The sequence below is a fragment of the Ambystoma mexicanum genome, chromosome 6q (genome assembly GCF_040938575.1).
Source record: "Ambystoma mexicanum isolate Mex_15411 chromosome 6q, UKY_AmexF1_1, whole genome shotgun sequence".
Lineage (NCBI taxonomy): Eukaryota > Metazoa > Chordata > Amphibia > Caudata > Ambystomatidae > Ambystoma > Ambystoma mexicanum.
In genome coordinates this window covers 180,177,583-180,200,512 of record NC_090937.1, presented here as the reverse complement: position 1 = coordinate 180,200,512, position 22,930 = coordinate 180,177,583, and the positions used below count along the sequence as shown (strand labels likewise).

Genomic DNA, 22,930 nt, shown 5'->3' with positions numbered 1-22,930 from the left:
TTGGATAAGTTAGTTGTTAAAGGCACATCACTTGCCAATAAGAGTCAGAAAATAATAATCAAGAGTCATCAATTATCATGGGGGTCTCAGAGAATGAGGCTTAAATCAGAAAATATATTTTCCAGCGCTAGTGAATTAAAGACAAGGCAGGAGCTTGTGCAGAAATATGTTTACTTATTGTTCCTACCTTCGCCAAAATCTTCTTGGTGGATAGGTGTTTCAGTGATTGGTTCAAAGTCCTTGGTCATCATAATAAGTGTTTGCTGACCTGCATAAGACAGAAAATGCCAGTTTTAGTGCACTATCGAAGACGCTGTCGCAACAAAGTGAATAAGACTAACAAGATATGGTCAGTTCTGAATGGACACGCAACAATTTATATAAAAATAGTTCACACCAAGGCTTGTTCCAAATGCATCAAATGGCCACATTTGTAAGAAAAAAGCAAGCTCATCTTAAACAATCACTGCCATTAACAATAAAGTATCGATTTTAGGTTTAAATCTATCCCAACCCTCCTGCTAACTTTTCTCCAGGCTTCCTATCCTCACCTCCCGCTACTAAGTCTTCCATTGTGAAGCACATAGCTCCCAGTGTTGCTCCACATCTTAATTACCCCCTCTTCAACTCCTCTCTTGACAATGACACTTTTGCCTCATCCTATAAGACAGTTACTGTCATCCCTCTCCTTGAGTAACCTGGTCTAGGATCCAAACTATCCTGCCAACTTTCACCCGGTCTCTCTTCTACCACACTATTCTAAAATCCTAGAGTGAGTAGTATTCAATCGAATCGCTGAGTCCCTTGATACTCATAACCTCCAGGACCCTCTTCAATCTGGCGCCCGACCCCTGGATTTGACTGAGACAGCTCACCTCAATATCAGCAACTTCATCTCTTCCTCTCAGGATGCACACCTTTCATCTATGCTTATTCTTCTTGACCTCTCTGCTGCCTTTGATGCCGTCTACCATTCTGATGTTCTCTCTACATTACCTCCCCTTGGCATCAGAGAGAAGGCCCTCGCTTGGTTTGCTTCATACCTTGCCCCCAGACATTTTCAGGTGTCCTTGCACAGTCTTTCCTCCCCACTCAAACCTCTTAGTGTTTGAGTTCCCCAAGGGTCTTCCCTTGGTCCACTTCTGGTCACTCTCTATACTTCAGCTCGTGGCACCCTGATATCCTCTTACACCTTCTCCTATCAACTCTTTCCTGACGGCACGCAGATCTTCCCCTTTCATTCCTTATCAGACGAGCTGTTGTCAAAAATGTCAAACTGTCTCTCTGCCATCGAATATTCAATGGTGTCTCACTCGGTCATGCTGAACTCCGCTAAGACTGAAGTTCTCTACTTCCCAGCCAAACAGGCTATCTCTTCCTCTCCTCTTCCCTCCTGACTACCATCCTTACTCTGCTTCCGCTTGTAACCTTGGTGTCCTCCTCGGCCCATCACACAACTTCTCGCTCTTAACCTCCAAATCTGCCACTGCAGCCAGACTCAACCTCCTCAATATCAGAAACATTTGTCATCATCTTCCTTTCAATACTGCTAAAAAGCTAATCTCCTCCTTAGTCCTTTCTAGACCCAACTACTTTGACAGTCTCCTTCCCAACTATACTTGTACACTTCTGGACAAAGTCCTCAGCTTCGCAGTGCACACACTTTGCAACCTTTCTCGCTTTACATCTACTTCCTTGGCCCAACGCCAGATTGCCTGGCTATCTATAAAACAAAGGGCCAAGTATAAACCTCTTTTCATCAACTTTAAAACCAATGCAGAAATTAATTTTCAAAAAATGATTCGCAGAGTTTGCTAATTAAAATATTCTTGAATAGCAAATAGACCTATTTGATTAGCAATTTTGTACTAATATTTCTAATGTCATCAGAAGCTATTTGTACCCAAGACACAAAATGAGCAAACATACTTTAATGTTTTACTTCAGGGGTACATAAAAATAGTGACATGAAAGTCTGTAAAATGTAAATGTAAATTGGTTAGCTTTACGAATGGAAACAAATACAAAAATATGATAAAAAGGGTCTGAAAACAGTTTTCAGAGCGAGGCTCTGTGCAACTGCGTGCAGCCAGTGTTGCACAGGAAAGTGTCCCATATATTGTATGCTTGACCCATCCTTTGATGCGTAAGCAGTTCAGAAGTTTCATGAATCAAAAGGTTCACAATGGCAAGGGAAAGTCATAGGCTGAGACTAAAGTATGTAGTATGGTGTTCGGGCGGAGGGGGCGTGGCTACAATGCCATGCAGTAGGACGCTTTCTCTATGAGCTCCTGTCGATCCGATATGATCCGACAAAGAAGCAGCAGCCACAGCATGCGTTCACAGACAGAAATGGAATACAGGACTTATGAAGCACTAGTGTAACTCCACGAGCAATCCAGAGCGCAGTCATGATGGTATAGAGCAAGAAAAAAATGAAAAGCTACAGACCCAGACCGACACGAGTGCAACGAAATGGCCAGCGCCGCTGAACAAAGGACCGAATAACATCGGAGGGAGAGGCACGGAAGATCTGTCACAGAAGACTGGCGGAAGTTGGGGAACAGCTGCCTGAGTTAAAACAGGTCCGTTGCAAAGACGAGCAGCCCCAGCCTGGTGGCTACATTGGCAAGGCACCGCAGCGACAACTAAGCCCCGGCCGTATTAACAATATACAGCTGCGAAGCGCCAGGGGTGTCGGAATTGGTGCCCCGCGCGAAAGAGGAGCCCACTTGGGACGCCCGCACCGCCGTCTGGCAACAAGCAGCACACCGAAGGCGGATTACTTGGAAAGTGAGGCCGCTTACCCGATAAGTGTCGGATAAGTGTCGGGACCCAGACAGAGAACGCACCATTGCCTGCAATAGCCTCCGCAGCCCTGGACACCGGAGTGCGGAGAGAGAGGAAGAAAAGAGGCGGAGCAGCCCAGCAGGAGCCAACGCTGTGCGACCGGGACATGAACAGCAGCTCGGGCTGGCGATCGGGCTACAGTGCATCAGAGCTCGAGCTGTGTACGCGAAACATGAGCCCACGAGTGCTATAGGATACAGTGCATTACGCACATTATAGCGGCTGGGAGACAGCTAGCCGCACGCTGCTTAGGTCCCGGAGCTAACAACTCTACAAAGAGGGGGTGCGGCATACCAGTAGCAGGCAAGGAATATAAGCGAACGCCTGCCTAAGAGGAGAACCAACACGGAATACTGCACGAGAAATGCTCGCACTTAGATGAGAGGCTGGAGCATACCAATTGCTGTGCAAGGTATGGAAGGACTGCCTTGAAAACTGGGAAATTAGAAACGCCCACTGGGGGACAGGACCTGCCTGGGCCAGCACGGCATGAGTGGGCAGTGAAAAGATTGGGACAAACAAGCTGTAAAGGCTAATAAGTGCAAGCAGGATGGGTTGGCAATGAGCACCCAGACAAAGGAGCAGACACACTGTCCAACTATAACCCATGGGGTGACATCAAGGTGGAGTGAAGCAAGGAACTAAGCCCCAGACGGGGGCTGCCAGATGGCGCACAGATAGATAACAAGGCATAGGAGGCCCTACCTAACTGTAGCAGGCTAACGCCTGGACCGCCTCACACTGACACAACGGAACCCTGGCCCAGATGAGTCACCAGTAGCCATCACCTAGTACTGGCTACGAAGAAAGGGCACAAAGGGACGCGCGAGGGGACGCCTTGAGAGGGCTAAGTCAGGGCCCCAGCATTGGACTCTCGTAGCACCGAGATTCACCTGATCAACTATATAAAAAAGGTCAGTGGACAAGAGCTACCCACGTGGTGGATAGGTACACCAAACAAAAGAAGCAAGCGGCCTAGGGAGCTCACAAGCTGTGAAGAAAGGGCTGAGGAGCGGCACAAGATCCTAAATACCAACAAAGTGTCACAACCCTGAACAGACGGTGTAATGGCTTCAAAAGGAGGCAAAGCTAAAACAGCCAACAATGGACATATTCACCAAATCGCAGCAACCCCCGACCACTCCAGCGCAAGACATGGCCACTACACCCGCAGACGCTGCCTTGCTGGGAGGAGACCACAGGATCCTAGCAGCCATCACGGAACTAAAATCCTCGTAGGGAATGGCGATGGCGGACCCGAAAGCAGCACTAGAAACCAAAATCGACGCAGTTGGGATAGAGGTCAACTTACTGAGACAGGATGTGAGAACGCTAAAAGAGAGAACTAGCGGCCTAGAGAGTGCCGTGAAAGTCAACACGGACGTCAGCACGAGTAACGCCAAGGAGGTCCACATATTGAAACAACAAGTGTCCAACCTGGAAAACCGGGCAGAGGAAGCTGAAGGGCGAGCAAGACGCAATAACATACATGTGGTGGGCCTACCAGAAGGAGAAGAAGGGCAAGACCCTACGGACTATGTGGAGAACATGATTGTTCAGGAAATAGGAGCGAGCAAGCTCTCCCCCAAGGGTTTGTGATTGAACGGGCGCTTAGGGCCTTGATGAGAAGGCCGCAAGCTGGGGCCCCTCCCCATGCAATTATAGCGAAGATCCTGAATTACAGAGACCGGGAAAAGATCCTGGAATTTTTCCGGAAAGGAGGAACAATAACAAGGGCGTTGGCGACCATCACCGCATACCCGGATTACACCATGGGGGTGCAAAGACAGCGCTATAGCTACGCGGCGATAAAAAGGAAACTGCGCACAGCCGGATATACATATATGCTTTTGTGCCCCGTGAAGCTTAAGGTCCTACACAAAGGCAAAGCACATTTTTGTGATACCCCGGAAGATGCGGCAAACTGGCTGGACACCCATGGCTGCCCAAAGCATGGAGAGGAAAAGGAGCGAGAAGAACAGGATAAGTGATACAGTGACGCGCATGATGCTGCTGGGTGCGATGGGAATTGTAGCTGAGATATTGGATTGGGATATAATTGGTGTAGAGAAAATGCGAACATTAAGTAATTATTACACCTAGCATTTGGACTTGTTGGACTGGAATATAGACTGTAATAAAGTAGATATGAGCGGCAGGCATGCTGCGCCGGAAGGCTAAAACAGGAGACACAAGATGGAGAAGACCGATCCTCAGTAGGTAGAGTAGTAGATGCACCATTAGGGCGACATCTCCCTGCTGTGCCTCGAGTAAGGGCAAGCGCAAAGAAGAGGGCTAGATGCGGGTGTGCCTGAGATCCAAGGATGGAGCTGGGCAACAGTTGGGAGGGGGGAGGGACATGAGGGAGTTGGGAACCAAGTTGGGGCAAGGATGGGAGGAGGGAGGGCGGGGAAGTGGGCGAAGTTGCAGGGTTAATGGTTAAGGGTAGTTTAAGTTGGGTAATGAGCTTACACATGGGTGCGCTGGTGCTTCAGACAAGGATGAAGAAGACGCAAAGAGGGGGCGGGAAGCGGCTGCAATATGGGGGACCTTAAGATAATTTCTTGGAACATTAGGGGCCTGAATAGCTACCTTAAAAGAAATAAGGTGATGATGTATTTGAGAAGGCAGAAAATAGACATAGCCTTAATACAGGAGACTCACCTCACAAAACAAACTAGAGGTGGTCCGAAAAAAGTGGAGAGGGACCCTCGTTGGGGCAACCTATTCGACCTATGCCAGAGCGGTGATCACCTGGGTAGCACCACATGTCCCATTCCAGCTACTACAGTCTACAGTGGGAGCGGATGGAAGGATGGTGGTAATTCGAGGACTGGTGGAAAATAAAGAAATATGGATTGTAAACACATACGCCCCGAACCAAGATTATGTAATCTAAACTATAGAAAATATGTAGAGAGGTAGCATGCAAATGGAGATAAACCAGGGAGGATGCTGCTTGGTTATATAAAAGAGAGACCCCCAGACCTACGATTAGAGTAATACAAGGAAAAGATGGACAATTAGTAGAGACCCAAGAGGGGGTAAACCGAGAATTCCTTAACTACTATCGCACCCTATACGGGGACACAGAAGGATGCGATAGTGGGGAGATAAAGGACACGCTTGAGGATATAGGCCTGCCACAAATAGGCACGATGGAGCGAGAGGAACTAGATGCCCCAATTACTCTAGAAGAACTGGATGAGGTAGTAACGCAACTGCCCACTAGTAAGACCCCAGGGGCTGACGGACTCCCCAGTGAATTTTACAAAATGTATAGAAAAGAGGTGCCTCCCCCTCTCCCCTCCTGTTGCTAGCAATGCTAAATGAGGCATATGAGACGGGATGGCTGCCAGAATCCCTGAGAGAAGCGGTTATCATCCCACTCCCCAAACATAATAAGCTAGGTGCGGATTGCGGATCGTTTAGGCCATTATCAATGTTAAATCAAGATAGTAAAATGCTTACGGCGGTGCTGGCAAACAGAATTAGACAGATTATTAATAAACTAATACACCCTGATCAAACAGGCTATGTACCCGTAGGAACATATCGGATAACCTTAGGCGACTCCACTGAGTTATACAGCATACAATAGAAGACTCTGGCGAGATTGTAATTGTTTCACTAGATGCAATAAAAGCCTTTGACTCAGTCAAATGGCCCTGGCTGATGACAGCCCTGACCAGCTACGGCATAGGACCAGGGTACCTTAAATGGGTCAAACTGATATATAGCGCACCGCTAGCCAGGGTAAAAACGGGAGTGATTATCTCTGAAAAATGGCAACTGAGTAGAGATACCAGGCAAGGGTGCCCATTGTCTCCGATGCTATACATCTTAGCACTGGAGCCCCTGGCAATATACCCGAGACAGCAATATGAAGAAATAGGGATCAGCATAAAAGGGGAGCCGCATTTGGTTTCCCTATATGCAGACGACATGCTGCTGTACATAAGATACCCTGAAGAGAACCTCCAATATATCCTGGAGGTGATGGAGAGGTTTGCGACGCTGTCCGGAATAGCAGTGAACCCACAAAAATCATGTATATTCCAACTAGGGAGGTATGAAGGGGTCCAACAAGATCAATAACCAATATTACAAATACCATGGGTATCACAAACGTTCAGATATCTGGGAATAGATATTTATCATACGGTAGAGGAAGAACACAGAAATAACATTAAGAAAGCAGTAAGGAGTATTGAGAACGTATGAGGTTTTGGTCCAAACTCCCTCTGGCATTGATGGGGAGAGGGGCGCTGCTGAAGATGGTCGTACTGCCAAGACTATTGCACTTTTTCAGGAACATCCCATACCTGATACCAAGGCGATTTTTTACTAAACTACAGAGCATTTGTAGGGAATTCCTATGGCACGGGACCAGGAACAGAATAGCCCTTTGGAAGCTGCAGAATACGCATGATAAAGAGGGTATAAAACTCCCGAACTACGAGATCTACTATATAGCTAGTCAATTACAATATGTGGCCAAATGGTTATCAGAAGACCCGACCTCAGAAACGGGTTTGCTGAGAATGGAGTGTACCCCGTACTTCCTGAAAGAAATGATATGGCTGCCCAAACCAGAAGTTAGAGAGCGCTCAAAGATGTGGCTACTGGGCTGGCAGATATGGCAGGCCATGGAGAACCCAGCCCTGTGTTCCCCACTAGTACCGTTGGTTGGATTGACGAGTGGAGATGAGCAACTACTGAAGGCAATTACGAACACTGGGAAACGGTAGGAATAGCAACACTGGAGGACATATGGCAAGCAGAAGAGATTAAGGCATTTGGGACGTTGGTGGAGGAAACAGGGCTACACAAAGGGAATTCTATAACATATAACAGGATCGTACAGCTGATCAGAGAAACATGGTCAGAAGTAACACTAGAAGAGCAACCAGACGCTAAGATAGAAACTAGATATGATATAGCAGATGGAGGGCACGAGATATCTAGAATATATGAGCTGTTGATGTCCAAGGTGGGGAAAGAGGTGGCACTACTGAGATCAGACTGGGAGGAAGAGGCCGGGATACCCATGAGTGACAGGGTGTGGGAACGGGCCCAACGGTACCATAAGAAAGTATCTAGAAACGCAAGGCTACAACAAATACAGCGAGACACACATGCCCCAAATGTGGTAATGAAAATGCGGGGATGACGCATATGTTTTGGGCATGCCCCGAAATTGGGAAGTTCTGGCAAGAAATAGCCCGCCGGCTCGAGGAGAAAGGGATTAAGATAGATGTTGAATCAGTGTGGGCATGCTTGGTAGGGGGATTCCCCAGGCAACATAAATTAAAACATGTAAGCAAATTAAAGGATCTAACATATATACTTGCCAAGCGTAGAAAAGCCATGGGATGGAAGGCATGTAATAGACCTAGCATCGAAGTCTGGTGGAATGACCTCCAGAAATGGACCGTGACGGAAACAGCAGTATGGCAAGAAATGGGCAATAGAGGAGGGGAGGACGAGGCAGAAACCCTAACAGACGGAAGATATTTAGTGGCTCCACTGAACAGGTCCACCCAGGACGGGTCGAGCGGCCAGGACTCGGGTGGGAACGCGGGAAGAGGAACCTCTGTGGAAGAAGAAGATGCGGAAGGGGAAGTGAAGTAGGATCATATCGGGGAGGGATAATGGTAAGCATTAGGCACTGAAGGACATATGCACATTTTGAAATGTCAAGACATGTACTGCTAAGTTTGGTTGTATGTTGTTGAATATAAAATCAATAAAAATGTTTAAAGAAAAAAAAATGGTGTTTGGGCGGAAAGGTAATTGTCAACTTCAGGTGGACAAGATGGCCCTTACTTGTCATTCATATTGACTGTTTTCAATATAGCATTAAATACCACTTCCGGAGAAGGGTAGCACCGCTAATGGTTTGGCCAGCGTTCTCCCGCAGGCACTAATATAAAATGCAATCATAATCACAGAGCAAAGCAAGCTCTGGAGGCGAACTACAGTAGATAGTATTGCAGTAGTTCTAAAGATGTACAGACTAGATGAACTATTGAGCCCTACTTTGCGTAATAATCTATTTAGCTTTTTGTATTAATTATGTAAGAGAAAAGAAAGTAACTAAAGACTAAGCAGAGTGGATGAGATAGCGGGCAGAGAACTGGGCAAACTAGGTAAAATATTGCAGTTTGCAGCCATCTCACTTAGTGTAGCTGGTATAAAGCAGCAAGGTGATAAGATAAGAGTGCCAAGGAGTTTGGCATCAGCTCATGGGCACATGTTGCACAGATGGAAGCAACCACCATATCGCTATCAAAAACATTTGGCCGATTGATCATGTACAATTGTTCACTAGTCAATATGGGGCACCTTCCCCAACAAAATTTTAAATAGTTGACACTATGAGATTTAAATATAATGACCTAAACTTGACTGTAACTCATGGAGACAATGGAGTGTTTTGCAGTAGCAATACCGTAATTATGCATTATGTAAAAATGTTTAGGGATGGGATTGCAGGACAGTCTTTTTAAAAATAAAAGCTAAAAAACACTGGCTTTTGCCAAACAGGATATTGTTAGCTTAATAAAAGTATCATCTTGATTACTTCTGGTTTGCATGATTTGAAAAATAGCTTTTCTGGGCTAGCACTCCCATATAGGTCTTTGGCAGTTTTGAGAGTGGAGGAGATGAATACTGCTACACTCTCTATTCATTAGTGCAAGTTCAAAGGGGTTAAAGAGGGTGGAGAGAGCCCTTGAGGGCACGAGAGGAATGCAGGGTGAGCTGTGCTTTCATTAAACAGGGTCATTTAAATAGCAATCTGTGCTACACAAGTGTCAATTTAATTAGCAAAGGTACAGAATTGTATAGCAAATTTCTATGCGACACTGCTGTTTTATGCATTGAAAAATATCCATGGACTCACCTGTTAGGCAAAGTTTGTATGCAATACCCTGGGTGCACGACAACAACTCCGACTACAGGTAATAGGAAACCAACCTTTGGTATAAACTTGTACTACACAGTTTGGTAGCGTGTTGAGCAGCCAGGCTCATCTCAAGAAGGGTCAATGTGAGCTGTAGGGGAGTTACACAGAGATTCACAGTGACAAGTGTTCAAATAAACACTTACACACAAGGTTTCTTGAATTAACAATTATTAATTTGTTTATCAGTCAATCAGAGTAAGCCTTCTTCAGAAGGGAGCAATATAAAAAGCAACACACAAATATACTTCAATACTATACACTCTTAGTTTCTAAATCAGTAAAGACCCTTTTGGGGTGGTCCACAGACACAACCTACACCCTCAGGTGACTTCAATAGCTAGGGTCCTTGGGACATTAATATCTTACTGTTTGCATTTAGAATACTGTTAGAAGTTGGTAAAAGGAAAAGGTTATTAGAACAAGCAATAGACCACCAATATTCTTAAGCAGGCAAATAATTTTGGCTCCCCTAAGCGGAGTCATGCAGTTTAACAGGCTAGGCCAAAGTCAACGGGCAAAAGTCTTATATAGGATGAAGCACCTCTGGTAGGTAAGTAGAAAAAGTCTTTGCACAATGTTTTAGAAGTCTTTGAAGAAAAGAAGAATCAAATGTAGGGCCACAAGCTAATTAGACTTGTGAGTAGTAGAAGATGCAAGCAACTCTACAATGAGAGGTAGGTTCTCTCAGACTATACAGTACATTTGTATTGCAGAAAAAGTGCAGCAGATGACTTCTGTTCCTGTTCAGCTCTGCAGATCTCACTGTTCCTGGGCCTCAGTCGTGGGGACAAGAGGGAGGACATCTGGGGACTCCTCCACTGCAATGGGACGGTCAACGCTCGCAACCGGCAATCTTACCAACAAGTGACACCTCAGTGTTTCAGCTTCTCGCGACTACTGCAAATAGCAACACTGCGGTTCCTGGCTTTCGAGATGGACTTTCCTTGCTTCTGGGGTCACGCGCTCCTGTGAGGGGGCTCAGGCTCGACCAGTCCTGCGTTCTGGGAGTCCAGAGGATCTTCCTGGAGCTCTAGGCCAACTTAAAAGCCACGCACACAATCTGGTGTTCCTCTCCCTGGGTATTCGGTTTCCAGCAGCAACTCTGTAGAAATTTAACCAGCTCCGAGAAGGATGTCCAGGTGGCTTACTTTGGAGTTGATTGGTCCCACTAACTCAAGGGAAAAGTCGTCTTTGCAGGGGTTTCTCTGTCGATCCGAATTTGGAGTTTCAGCACAGCAGCAAGGCTTCACCGAGCAAACCAACAGTCCAAGAGTTGCAGCAGGAGTCCTCTTCAAGTTCTTGAGTTCCTTCGTCCAGTGGTCGACTCTGCCTTCCAAGCCAAAAGCCTTGCCTTTTATTCAGTTCTCTCCCATTCATTCCAGTCTAGCTGTCAGTCACCCAGCAGGGTGGCTGTCCTTGCCGGACAGTCAGCCGGCCAATCACTACAGAGTGCATTTGGGTCTCCTAGGAGACTAAGCACAGGGAGTTTCGGGCACCTCCCTCACTTCCTGCTCACACCAGATACCCTGGAGCCAGAGGCTGGCTTCACTTGTGAATCCCGCCAAAGGCAAAGAGAACAATGGGACCAAACCTGGTTTGGCATGCAAAGTAAATCTCAAGAAGGACCTTTCCACAATAAAATGGCGAAAAAAGACGACTGGGGCCATTTTGACAAAAAATGGCACCCTTGGGTGCTTTACTGCAGCTGCAAACGCAGCACGCGGTAAATGCACACCACAGTGGTTAAAACGAAACCGCTGCGCCAGCCATTCAGTCAGAAAATGGTAACAATTAAAATGTTACATGAGAAACTAGACAAAGGGGATACTAGGTAACCCCTCCAGCATCCTATTGTAAGATAGTTGGTGCTGGGTCTAGAAAGTTACAAATGTAAGTAAAGTCAATTTCACTTTACTGCTCTGGGAAACAGTAGTTTATCCCAGAAAAGGTATTTAAACCTTTGGGAAATCTGAAAGACGTCCCTGAAGCACTGCACTGAAGGTGCAGTGTGACAATGTAAAAGATGATGTCTATGGAGTTTTACAGACTCCATAACCAAAATAAACACATAGTTCAGAAATCACATTAAAATACATGAGTGGGAAAAAGGGTCTTGCACTCTCCAGGTAAATAAAAATCAATTCCTCAAAATCTAAGGTGGAGGGAATTAGCACATTTCTGAGAATTATCCCTAACATCACCCCACCCTACCTATGTGCTCATCTCACTACCTACTCTCCTCCACACTCATTAAGATCATCCTCAGCTCACCTCCTGGCAACCACTTAAGCCCCCTGTGTTTCCTCTTGCTTCTGCTCGCTCCCGTACTCTGAGATGCTCTTCCTCTCTGTATTACTCCAATTCTACTACTATTTAAATCCAACCTCAAATCTCTCCTTCGTTCTGAAGAACCTGTTTCATAGTACTCTATGCTACTGCATCACCCTGTTTTGCTCTCTCCCTACCCTTCATGGACAACCCTCCAGCACGTTTCCATCACCCCTCCATTCTTAATTCAGCACTTTCTCCACCATCCCGTTCCCATGTCATTCTGTCCTCATCCCTGGTTTATGTTTCCACCTTCCCCTGCAACATCTGGTCTTCAAGTCACATTCTCTCAACCCATTGTAAAGAACCCATGCACTCCGCATTGCTTTCAATGTGTTTTTTAAAAATATTAAATTAAAACACATTCTGAAGCAAGCAGCCAATAACAAATGTTCTGTTTTGATTCACTAATTCATCCCAAAATATCTAGAATACGAAAATCAAGATGGGAGGGGTAGATGGTTTTGGACACCACTGAAAAATACACTCTTGCATTTACTTATGGGCATTATCTGCCACCAGAAGGGGTGAAAGCTCAAACGCTGACAAGAGCTAATAATTAGACACCACATTGGGCCCTTTACAATAAGAAGTTCACTGAATGTATACTATTTTCTATCACCCACCACGAAGGGCTTTCATGAATAGTTCAATTTCACTCTCTGCCATACGTCTTGTGAAGAATAGGTTTTACTGGTTAGTTTTCACAAGAATTTCATGACCGCTTTAATCTCTAGCCTCTTCTGTAGAGTCTCCATAGGGAGGTCAGGTTGGGGGGGGGGGGGCGCTGTTGGACGCCAATGACAATGGCTGCCTGAGTGCATTGCTGCGCCGTATAAAGAATATCCACTTTGAAATCCTGTGGATCCGGAGGTAGAGTGCACACAAAACGGCGGATCTGGCAGGTGAAACCCAGGAGCACCTGCCGACATGCGTGGGACCACCTGAACTTGCATATCCGCGGAGAAACACTGTGTTGGAAGACGTACAGGTCCCCTGGGAACGAATCGTGGCCTCGTTGCACTCCCCTCCCCCTCCGAGACCTGGCTGCGGTGAGGCTGTGTGAACCTAAAAAGACGCCTGCTGAAACACCCGAGGCCGCACAGAGCAATCCCAGCAACAAGAACCGGCCGCGGCTGCTGTGAGAGAGGCAGTCGGTGCAGCGTCAGGGTGGTGGGAGCCTCTCGCCGTGAGGGGGAATGCTGCACCACGGACGGCGTTGTGCGGAGTGGGCTACCACTCCCCGAGGACCGCCATGGGTGCCGGCGAGCGGCTGACCTGCAGGGTCGGGGGGGCCCTCCCTCCGCTACCACCCGTGCTTCTACAGAGGGTCAGGGGCGTTGCCCCACACCGGCTGCGGACGGAGAGGGCTCCCCCCTCCCCGGCGGCCGCGCTGGGCGCATCGAGTGAAGGTGACGGCCCCTCCCCCCACAATCAATCATACGCGGCACATCGGTGGGGACTGCTACCCGGCTAAGGACAGCGGGTGGAGAGGGCTCTCACTCCCCAGTGGCCACCGTGTACGCTGTGGGCGAGAGACCCGGCCGGCTGCCCCTCCCCGAGCCAATCTCCATACCTAATACTGCAGAGACCACTACCCAACACCAGACTGTGCACTGAGGTGGCTTCCCCTCCCCGGCGGCCACCGTGTGCGCTGTGTCCGAGCGGCCGGCCTGCTGGGTTGAGGGTGAGCCCTCCCCCCACCACCTTCCACACTCAAACCACCAGGTAGGTGGAACACTCTGGGGATAGAGGTGTAGCCCTATATGCCGCATACCTCAAACCCGGGCCAGATCTCATACCAAACTGTCCCCTGCATTTGTCTGCGACTGAGGGCGGCTGCAGTACAAGGTCCATCTGATTATCCAAGGGGAGCCGAAAACAAAAACCTGTCTAAAGAGTCGGTCGGATCTTGCACTCACTGGCTGGTACCCCTGGTGTACTCCGCAGAGGACAGGTGATCAGCCAATACACCACATCTAGAAATTCATATCAGGCAGGACCGGAAGTTCAGAGCTCTACATGTGACATCACATTCTTAAAATCTGGTCGCTGAACTCCTCTGACTATGCACCACTGCCCACCCTGAGTCCTGCGGCCCGGCCGACGCATAACTGTTATATATTAAACATGCCCAGAGGCAAGAAGGCTAACAAAAAAGGCCCCATGGATGCGTTCATGAAGAATGGTCAGGAGGTCAGGAGCGATGAACCACTACAAGCCAGCCAATCAACGCCTCTACGCCCGACAGGTGACCCAATGTCACCTGCATGGCATATATGGCAGCCCTTCAAGCTGGATTTGCGGCAGTAAACTCTAAACTAGATGAAATGGGGACCACAATGGCGTCAATTAAGGCAGACCTACATCAGGTGAACACACGTGTAGAGGAGACGGAGAGTCACATTGGTACGGTAGAGGATGTTGTGATAAACCATGGCAAAGACATCAAAACAATCAAAAAGAACCTAGCCGAAGTACAAATGAAGTGCGATGACCTCGAATCGAGGTCCCGCCACAATAATATAAGAGTAGTCGGCTGGCGGAAAAGCAACTCAATGTCACAATGGAGGTGTACCTAGAGGAGGTGCTCCGAAACGTCTTCCTAGAGGCACAGTTTTCACAACAATTCTTAATCGAAAGAGCCCACAGTGCCCTAACTGCCCATCCTAAACCGGGGGCGCCACCGCACACAGTCATTGCCCACCTCCTTAATTATCGGGACAGGGACATGATCCTTCGCCTCTCTAGGGAGAAGGGCACTCTACAATATGACTCCAACAGGATACACATATACCCAGACTTTTCCATCGGTGTGCAGGCCGCGCGCCGCACCTTCGACCATGTTAAGAAAGTGCTCAGGACATGTTCCATCCCATATGCGATGCTGTTCCCCGCCAAACTACACCTTCAACACGATGAAAAAGCACTATTCTTCGAATCCCTGGAAGAAGCCATGAGTTATATCGAACACAATATCCCACAAACACAGAAGGATAAGAACTCACAACCCGGTTCGAACACTTGAAGATAAGCAATCTGGATTCATACAATAACGGTGCAGCGGCCACCGGATCAGTCTGGTCGGGAAAGGGAGAAGGACAGACTAACCAAACGGAGCCGCCCAATTTCTGTCTCAAATGATGAAGTTTAGAATGGGAATTACACTGTCCAGTTAGGAGGATAGTGAGGGAGGGGGGAGTTGGGAAAGTACAGAGGGTTTTACACTGTCCAGTTGGGGGGATGGTGAGGGATAGGGGAGGATCAGGGGGGAGTTGGGCCGGTTGCCCATGGGGAGAAGAACAAGAAGCACCTGCGTATACTTAGAATATGAAAATGCATCCTATTAAATCTGCAGGAAGCAGTCAAAAGAAGAGATGGTGCGCAACAAATAAAAACACTGTTGAGTGCGGGGGCGCTGTTGAGCAGCCGGCAAAATGGCTGCCTAGTCTAACAGCTCCGTGCGCCACCGCACTTCATCCACTCGCATCTGCGGCAATTCAATACATTTAGCGGAGAAACCTGTCTCCCTGCATACCTGCTGCTCTGGGCTACCTGCGGCCGTAACTTCGGCTGGAATCCGCGCCCTGGAGCCGAGCCTCGGGCCATCTCACTCGCTCTGGGCCTGAACCCGGCCGGCTCTGCCGAGGCCGACCGCTTCCGGGAGGTCGCGCAGTGGCCTGACGGGAGCCGCTCCTTTTCCGGACAGAGACTCTCATCCCGGGCCGCTCACATCTTGCTGCGGCTGATCCGCGGTACTGCTCTCCTGCCTCTCTGTGGCCCACGTCGGAGGCTGGGGGCCGCCTGAACTCGCGCTCCCGGAGGCTTCCGGAGTTCTACTACGGCGGCGCCCGCTCTGAGTCCCCGGGGCCCGCCCTCCTGCTTCTCGGCACCGGACCGCTCCTTGCCCCCCCGGCGGGCACCCTTTGAGATCCAGTGGTGCTGCGCCCCTGGAGGGGCGCCGCGTTACCTGGGGGCTGTCCGCGCTGGTGCGATTTCCTGTGCGGTGCACATCAGGTGAGGAGTCGGCGGGGGGGCAACCACACGGAGGGACCTCGACGCCCCCCCTGCAATACATACCTGCTCCCATACAGCCTCTGACACCAGTTAAGTCCAGTGCGCTCCCACTCATACTGCGCCGAGCCGGCTGAAGCAGTGGGCTGGCGCTGGCTGCACTTCTATCCTCCCTGACCTGATCGCACTGTCTGCCCACTGTTCACCATCACTACTAACGACTCATACTAGTGGAGCTGCGCTGGTGGCGTTCTGCTTGACCTCGCAACAACTCTCCGTGCATCGATTGCCTACATCACCTTCTGCAACTTACCCGTGGTACCGGTGGGTGGCTCCCGCACACCTGAAGGATCCGTGTTCCATTCCTGACATCGTCTCCCTGCGCCGCACACTCTCTTTGCTTTCGCAAGATGTCTAATAGATCCAGAAATGTAAATAAGTCTGGCGCAATGGACAAATTCGCCAAGTCGACTCCGAGACTTGAGGTAGCCCAGTCACCCGATGGTCAGACGGACAAGGCTGTCCCTGCTGAGGCATCAACCTCGGAGCTAACTGTAATGATGGAGTCCATGGCCAGAAATTTTGCGTCGTTCCATGAGAAATTGGACGACATTAACGCAAATGTTGCATCTCTCAAAGCCAAACTGGACCACCATGGCTCGAGAATCACCGAAGCTGAGACCAGAATAGGCGCTTCCGAAGACAGCATTGCCACATTGCAAGATACAGTGGCTACACTGGCCCGGGACATGAAGTCTGCCAAAGCTAAGTGCGATGATCTCGAATCTAGGTCCCGCAGAAACAATATACGCATTATTGGCGTCCCCGAGAATGCACTCAGGGGCCGACTCGAACTGGCAACCGAGGACCTCCTGAAGGAACTACTGGGCAATCCCGTCCTATCACCCTTCTTCACCATCGAGAGAGCGCATAGAGCACTCGCTCCACGCCCCAAACCCGGGGACTTCCCGCGGCCTATCGCGAAAATTCTGAGCTTCAGAGACCGTGACCTGATCCTTCGGCTGGCGCGAGAGAAGGGTGAACTCAGGCTGGATTCACAGTTAATCAGGATATTCCCGGACTTCTCCACTGGTGTGCAACAGGAGCGCCGCCAGTTTCTGGGGGTCAAACAATTGCTCAGGGAAAGGAACATTCCTTACGCCATATTGTTTCCGGCACGGTTGAAGTTCACATTCAACAATAAACTTTATTTTTTCACGGTACCCGCAGAGGCTGTGAAGTTTATAGAGGCGCATATCCCCCTGCACGCCCCGGCCGAGGACCACATGGACACCGAGTGAGCACCCCGCTCCCATCCTATCGTGAAGCTCCTGCTTGCATGATGACATGACGCCAGTTTACCCTGCACTGCCAATTATTCGACGACCGGCTAGGTTGCACCAGGGGCCTTGCCTCATTGATCCCGCTGCTCATACCGTATAAAACTACGGTGCCCTTGTCTGCTGGGTTTACGCTGGCTTGTCCCACACCTCTAAGTATCCCTACTGCTCGGTAATGGCCGGGCTTTACTACTCCGTGGTCCACGTCCTCTATGCGCCCCGGCTCTGTGCGCAGTTGGAATCTGCCCGGGCTCGGGCCCAACTCCCACCTGTCTTACGTCACCCCTGACTGCCTGCCTTATGGCTTTATCTATGCAAATGCTGATTTCTTTACCTGGTACACACACTGTTTTCTTGCTGGCACAAAGTTGAACTGATTACTTTGCTCATATCTTCGTTTATTTGTGCTCATACTACCATATTCTAACCTTATACTTTGGTCCCTGATCTCCGCCTAGAAATGCGGGGAAATGCACTAAATTGTCGCAGACACTGCTCGCTCTGTAACGTAACCACTGGTTCTATGCGTGCTGGCGCACGGCAATGGCGCACCCCATTGCGATTGCACTGCTCTTCAACACACCTCTGTTGTGGGTTAGCCCCAGTTGGGCTGTTTTACGGGCTGAGCCATGTTGGGGTCGGCTTAGCCGAGTACAGTTAAGGGTGGTTGATGGGTACACTGCTACTGTTGGTCTAGTAGTGAGGGAGGTGGGAGGGTATGGGGTGTTATTGAAAATTGGCACACGAGGTTGCACGTCACACGTACTGAATGTCCGCGTCCTCACTCTCAACGGTATTGATTGGAGCTTGTACTACTGCTGGATCTGGGACGTTCATTAAACATACACTATGGGTTTAGTTATATGCTGCTGAAATGTCTACTAGCATAATGTCCTGGAACGTCCGGGGATTAAGCAACCACACTAAGTCCCGCAAGGTGATGGCCTATGCTAATAGGCATGGCTGTAAGATACTGTTCCTACAAGAAACGCACTCTCAAGGCTATTTGACAAAACTGATGGCCCCATCCTGGGGCCCCGCGAGATACTACACTTCCTTTTCTACCCAATCCAGGGGTGTCCTAACGATGGTACATAAAACGATCAAGTTTGTCCTTCACAAAAGCTAAGTAGACCCTGGGGGACGATATGTCATATTGCACTGTATGTTGGTGAATAGGGACTACTTACTGGTTAACACCTACTGCCCCAATGTCGACTCCCCCGAGTTTTTTGACAATGTAGCTACCATACTGCTGGGCTATGTTGGAGTTCAGGTTATATGGGGGGGGGACCTAAATCTTATCCTCGACACTGCCCTTGACCGAACTGGCACTGCCGCCCGTGCCCAGTCCAGCGCTGCACGTAGACTGCTTGGCCACATCAAGGCACTTAATATTTGCGATGTTTGGAGAGTGCTACATCCCCAGCTGCGAGAGTATACTTTCTATTCATCTGTCCATGATAGCTCATCCAGGATAGACTTGTTTCTAGTGTCAGGCGAGATCGTGGGCAGGGTTGAGGACTCTCGGATCCTACCCCGCACGCTCTCAGACCACTCCCCAATCACACTAACTATAGGGTTGGGAATACCCACTCCGACATTTAGCACCTGGCGCTTTAAATCGGAGGCCCTCAAGGATATTGTGTTTAAGGCTGAAATATTAGCTGACGTCGACTCCTTCTTTGAACACAATTCCCTTCAGGACACTTCCGCTGCGGTCAGATGGGACGCCTTCAAGGTGTTTATCAGGGGAATGTCTATCTCCCGGGAGGCTGGGGTGCTGAAGGCAATCAGGGCCGCCCTCGGTCGCTCTGAATCCAAACTAAAGCAACTGGAGCTTCAGAGCTCCACTGATGCGGAACCCGCCATACTCGCCCAAATCAGTGAAGAACTCAAATCGTACAATGCACTCGCCACCAACGAGGTCCAGTACTTTAGCCGCCCACAGGCTGCCAGGAAATACGGTGAGGGAGACAGACCTGGGAAAACACTGGCAGCACTAGTGAGAGGAGAGTCTGGCCGGACCCAGATTGCCTCTATAAAAAACGAACATGGCGACACACTATGGTCGGACCAACAAATCCTAAATACATTCACTGAGTTCTATAAATCCCTCTACACCCAGCCTGCTGAGCACACGGAACAACATATGCGCAATCTCCTCGATCAGATCCCCACCACAGGAATTGCCCCCTCTACGAGGGACCAGCTAGATTCCCCAATAACGTTAGACGAAATTGTCACGGCCATCTCGGAGCTGCCCAGGGGGAAGGCGCCGGGCCCTGATGGGCTTACCACTGAATTTTACCAGGAGCACATTGCCATTTTAGCCCCTAAATTGCTTGAGGTATGGAACGAAGCACTCCGAGACTCCATCCTCCCGCCCTCCATGCGCGAGGCTCTCATCACGATCCTACTTAAGCCTGGTAAACCTGACGATGAGTGCGGATCCTATAGACCCCTCTCCCTCATGAATCTAGACACAAAAATCTTTGCTAAAATCATAGTGAATCGGTTCCTGCCAATCATGACATATTTAGTTCATGAGGACCAGGCAGGCTTTGTCCCTGGAAGATCCACCTCCCACAACATTAGAAGGTTATTCAATGTCATGTCCCGGATTGATCAGGAGGCGCAGGCTGTGGCGGTCACACTTAACGCTCAGAAGGCCTTTGATATGGTCTCTTGGAAGTACATCTGGTTGGTATTGGAGACAATGGGTGTTGGGCCAAAAATGATTAGCTACATTAAACTTCTATATACCTCACCAGTGGCGCGCGTAAGAGCCAATTCACTGACATCTGACCTCTTTACACTTTGCAGGGGCACTCGTCAAGGTTGCCCCTTCTCCCCGATCCTGTTTGCCTTAGCAATAGAACCAATGGCGGACTATGTTCGCGCACACCACGCCCGCAAGGGAATCAGACTGAAGGACGACCCCGAGATCATATCTCTATATGCGGACGATGTACTATTATACATCAGGGATCCCGCGAATCACCTTGACCCCATACTTCGTGACATCACGCGCATCGGCACTCACTCCGGGTTCACAATCAACTATTCAAAATCCGAGATCTTCCCTCTCACTAAGTCTACCCAACAACCTGCCACCGAATTCCCTCTTCGATGGTCCCCGCACGGTGTCAGATATTTAGGCGCTAGGATATCCCTTACCAAATCCGCGTTGCTTGCGGACAACTACCTTGCGGTGGCACAAATAGTTGATACTAAACTCTCGCGGTGGCGCACTCTCCCATTATCCCTGGCCGGGCGGCTGTCCCTCATTAAAATGATACTACTTCCCAAATTACTCTATACCTTCAACAACATACCTGTATGGCCTGGGAGGGAATACTTCGTCAAACTACATACACTATGTGCACAGTTCCTATGGCACTCTGGCGCGGTCCACAAGAAGTGGTCTGACATGGCGTTACCATACGAACAAGGGGGACTCACGGCTCCGGACTTCTCACATTATTGGACTGCGGCCCAAGCCCAACACGCCACTCACTGGTACCCGGGCTCCCCGGCGCATCCGCATGTTAAATTGGAAAGGATGGCAACCAATGGCACTAATATAATGTCCCTTATACTGCATCAACATTATACACCCGACTCTCCTATTGATCCTGTTGCCACAACTCTTCAAGCCTGGGCGCGCCTACTGTACCCAGCGCCAGAATCCTCCCCATACTATAAGTGGCTCCCAGTGTGGTCTTTCCCTGGTCTGGAGCCCACGCATGACGCTGCTCTGGCCCGACATTGGGGGGCGTTGGGATACCGGGCTCTCTCAGACTTCTACCCCGAGGGCAGGTTTATTGACCCCCAAACTTGGAAACAAGGGCATACCAGATCCGCACTAGAGACCCTTCAATTTTACCGTCTCCGGGCCGCATTTCGCTCCAGATGGCCATCCTTCCCGGATGAACCCCCTGATAATCCTGCTATTGCATACATTGCTAACTCGGGCGGTGCCCGGGGAGTCATCTCCTCATTGTACAAGATTACGCAGGATTCCACCCCGGTGCGAGCCCTTGGGGCAAGAGATGGGTCGGTTGCTGAACTGGGCCTAGAAATACCCGACGAGATGTGGGGGAAGATGTGCCAACACACTAAAAAGGTTTCCCTCAATTTCCGCTACCGCGCAATGCAATATAAGCTTCTAAATAGGCTATACTATACTCCGTATAGAACCTCGAGGTTCAACCACAACTCACAACACCCCTGTCCCCGATGTGGGGAGGAAGTAGCTGATCACTTACACATGTTCTGGTCCTGCAACAAATTGTCTGAATTCTGGGAAAGTGTTTTAGAAACGCTCACCACGATCACTGAAGCTGTGGTTGACCCCGATCCTTTAGCAGTCCTGTTTGGGATCTGGAGAACACTGGACACTAGACGTTCGGCTAAATTCCTGAACATAAGCTGCATGGTAGCTAAAAAATGCATACTCCAGAATTGGAGGAGCTCCTCTCCGCCAGCCTATCAGAAATGGCTACGATTGCTTGCCTGGTCGCGAAACTGTGAGGAGGAATACCTAACCATGCTCCCGACCCGGTCCCGTCCCCAAAATATATGGACTGCGTTCAACACGTATCTCAACAACCTAAGTGCAGGTACACCCGGATCCGATTTGTCCCCTGCCCCCCCAGGACCTACCCCCACTCCATGATCCTTTGTATCTTCTTCACCTCTGTAAGGATGTATGGACATTGTTGTGTTTAATGTACTATGATTATTGTACTGCTCCAGTAATTGCCTTTCCCTTTTAATTTTTATGTTTGCTACATACTACTGTTGCCATGATGTATGTGTTTACTGCAAACCTCTGCCACCAAAAATAAAAGTTTAAAAAAAAAAACACTGTTGAGTGCGGCACAAGTAACATGGCAATACCTCAGCGGAGAGTGAGACCGCGGCATACCTACGACAATACAACCAAAGATAGAGAAGATGCAGGTTAGACTACTCACGTGGAATGTGCAGGGTCTGGCACATTCGATAAAAGCAAGAAAGATACTAGCATATGCAACCCGGCATAAGATTGACATATTATTCCTACAAGAGATTCATGCCACCAGGAAAGTTACGGATGCATTTGCACGAAACTGGGGTCACATAAAAGCGGCAACAAACTACTCCTCGATGGTGAGAGGGGTCCTCACAATAGTACACAAGAGAGTGAACTTCCAGACGTCTAAAGTACTGGTCGACGAAGAGGGCCGCTACGTGGTAATGTGGGGGCAGCTGCATAATGGGGAAACCATACTGGTCAATACGTATGGTCCAAATACAGACAGCCCCGAGTTCTATCTCCGCATCATGGAATTAATATCACCAATCGGTAGAGCGAATGATCTGGGGCAGTGACCTCAATCTAACTATGAACCCAAAGATGGACCGGTCGGCCGGGAACTGT

At 49.1% G+C, this 22,930-nt stretch overlaps 1 protein-coding gene across 3 annotated transcripts in view; it reads right to left on the bottom strand.

Moving 5' to 3' along the window:
- The window catches only part of ELP1 (elongator acetyltransferase complex subunit 1), a 2,667,893-nt gene that overhangs the window by 2,325,377 nt on the left and 319,586 nt on the right, over positions 1 to 22,930 (bottom strand). For all 3 annotated transcript variants that reach the window (XM_069630608.1, XM_069630606.1, XM_069630607.1), the window contains exon 5: positions 188 to 268. In XM_069630608.1, coding sequence (XP_069486709.1) covers positions 188 to 268 — 81 coding nt within the window. The remainder of the gene's footprint in view (positions 1 to 187; positions 269 to 22,930) is intronic.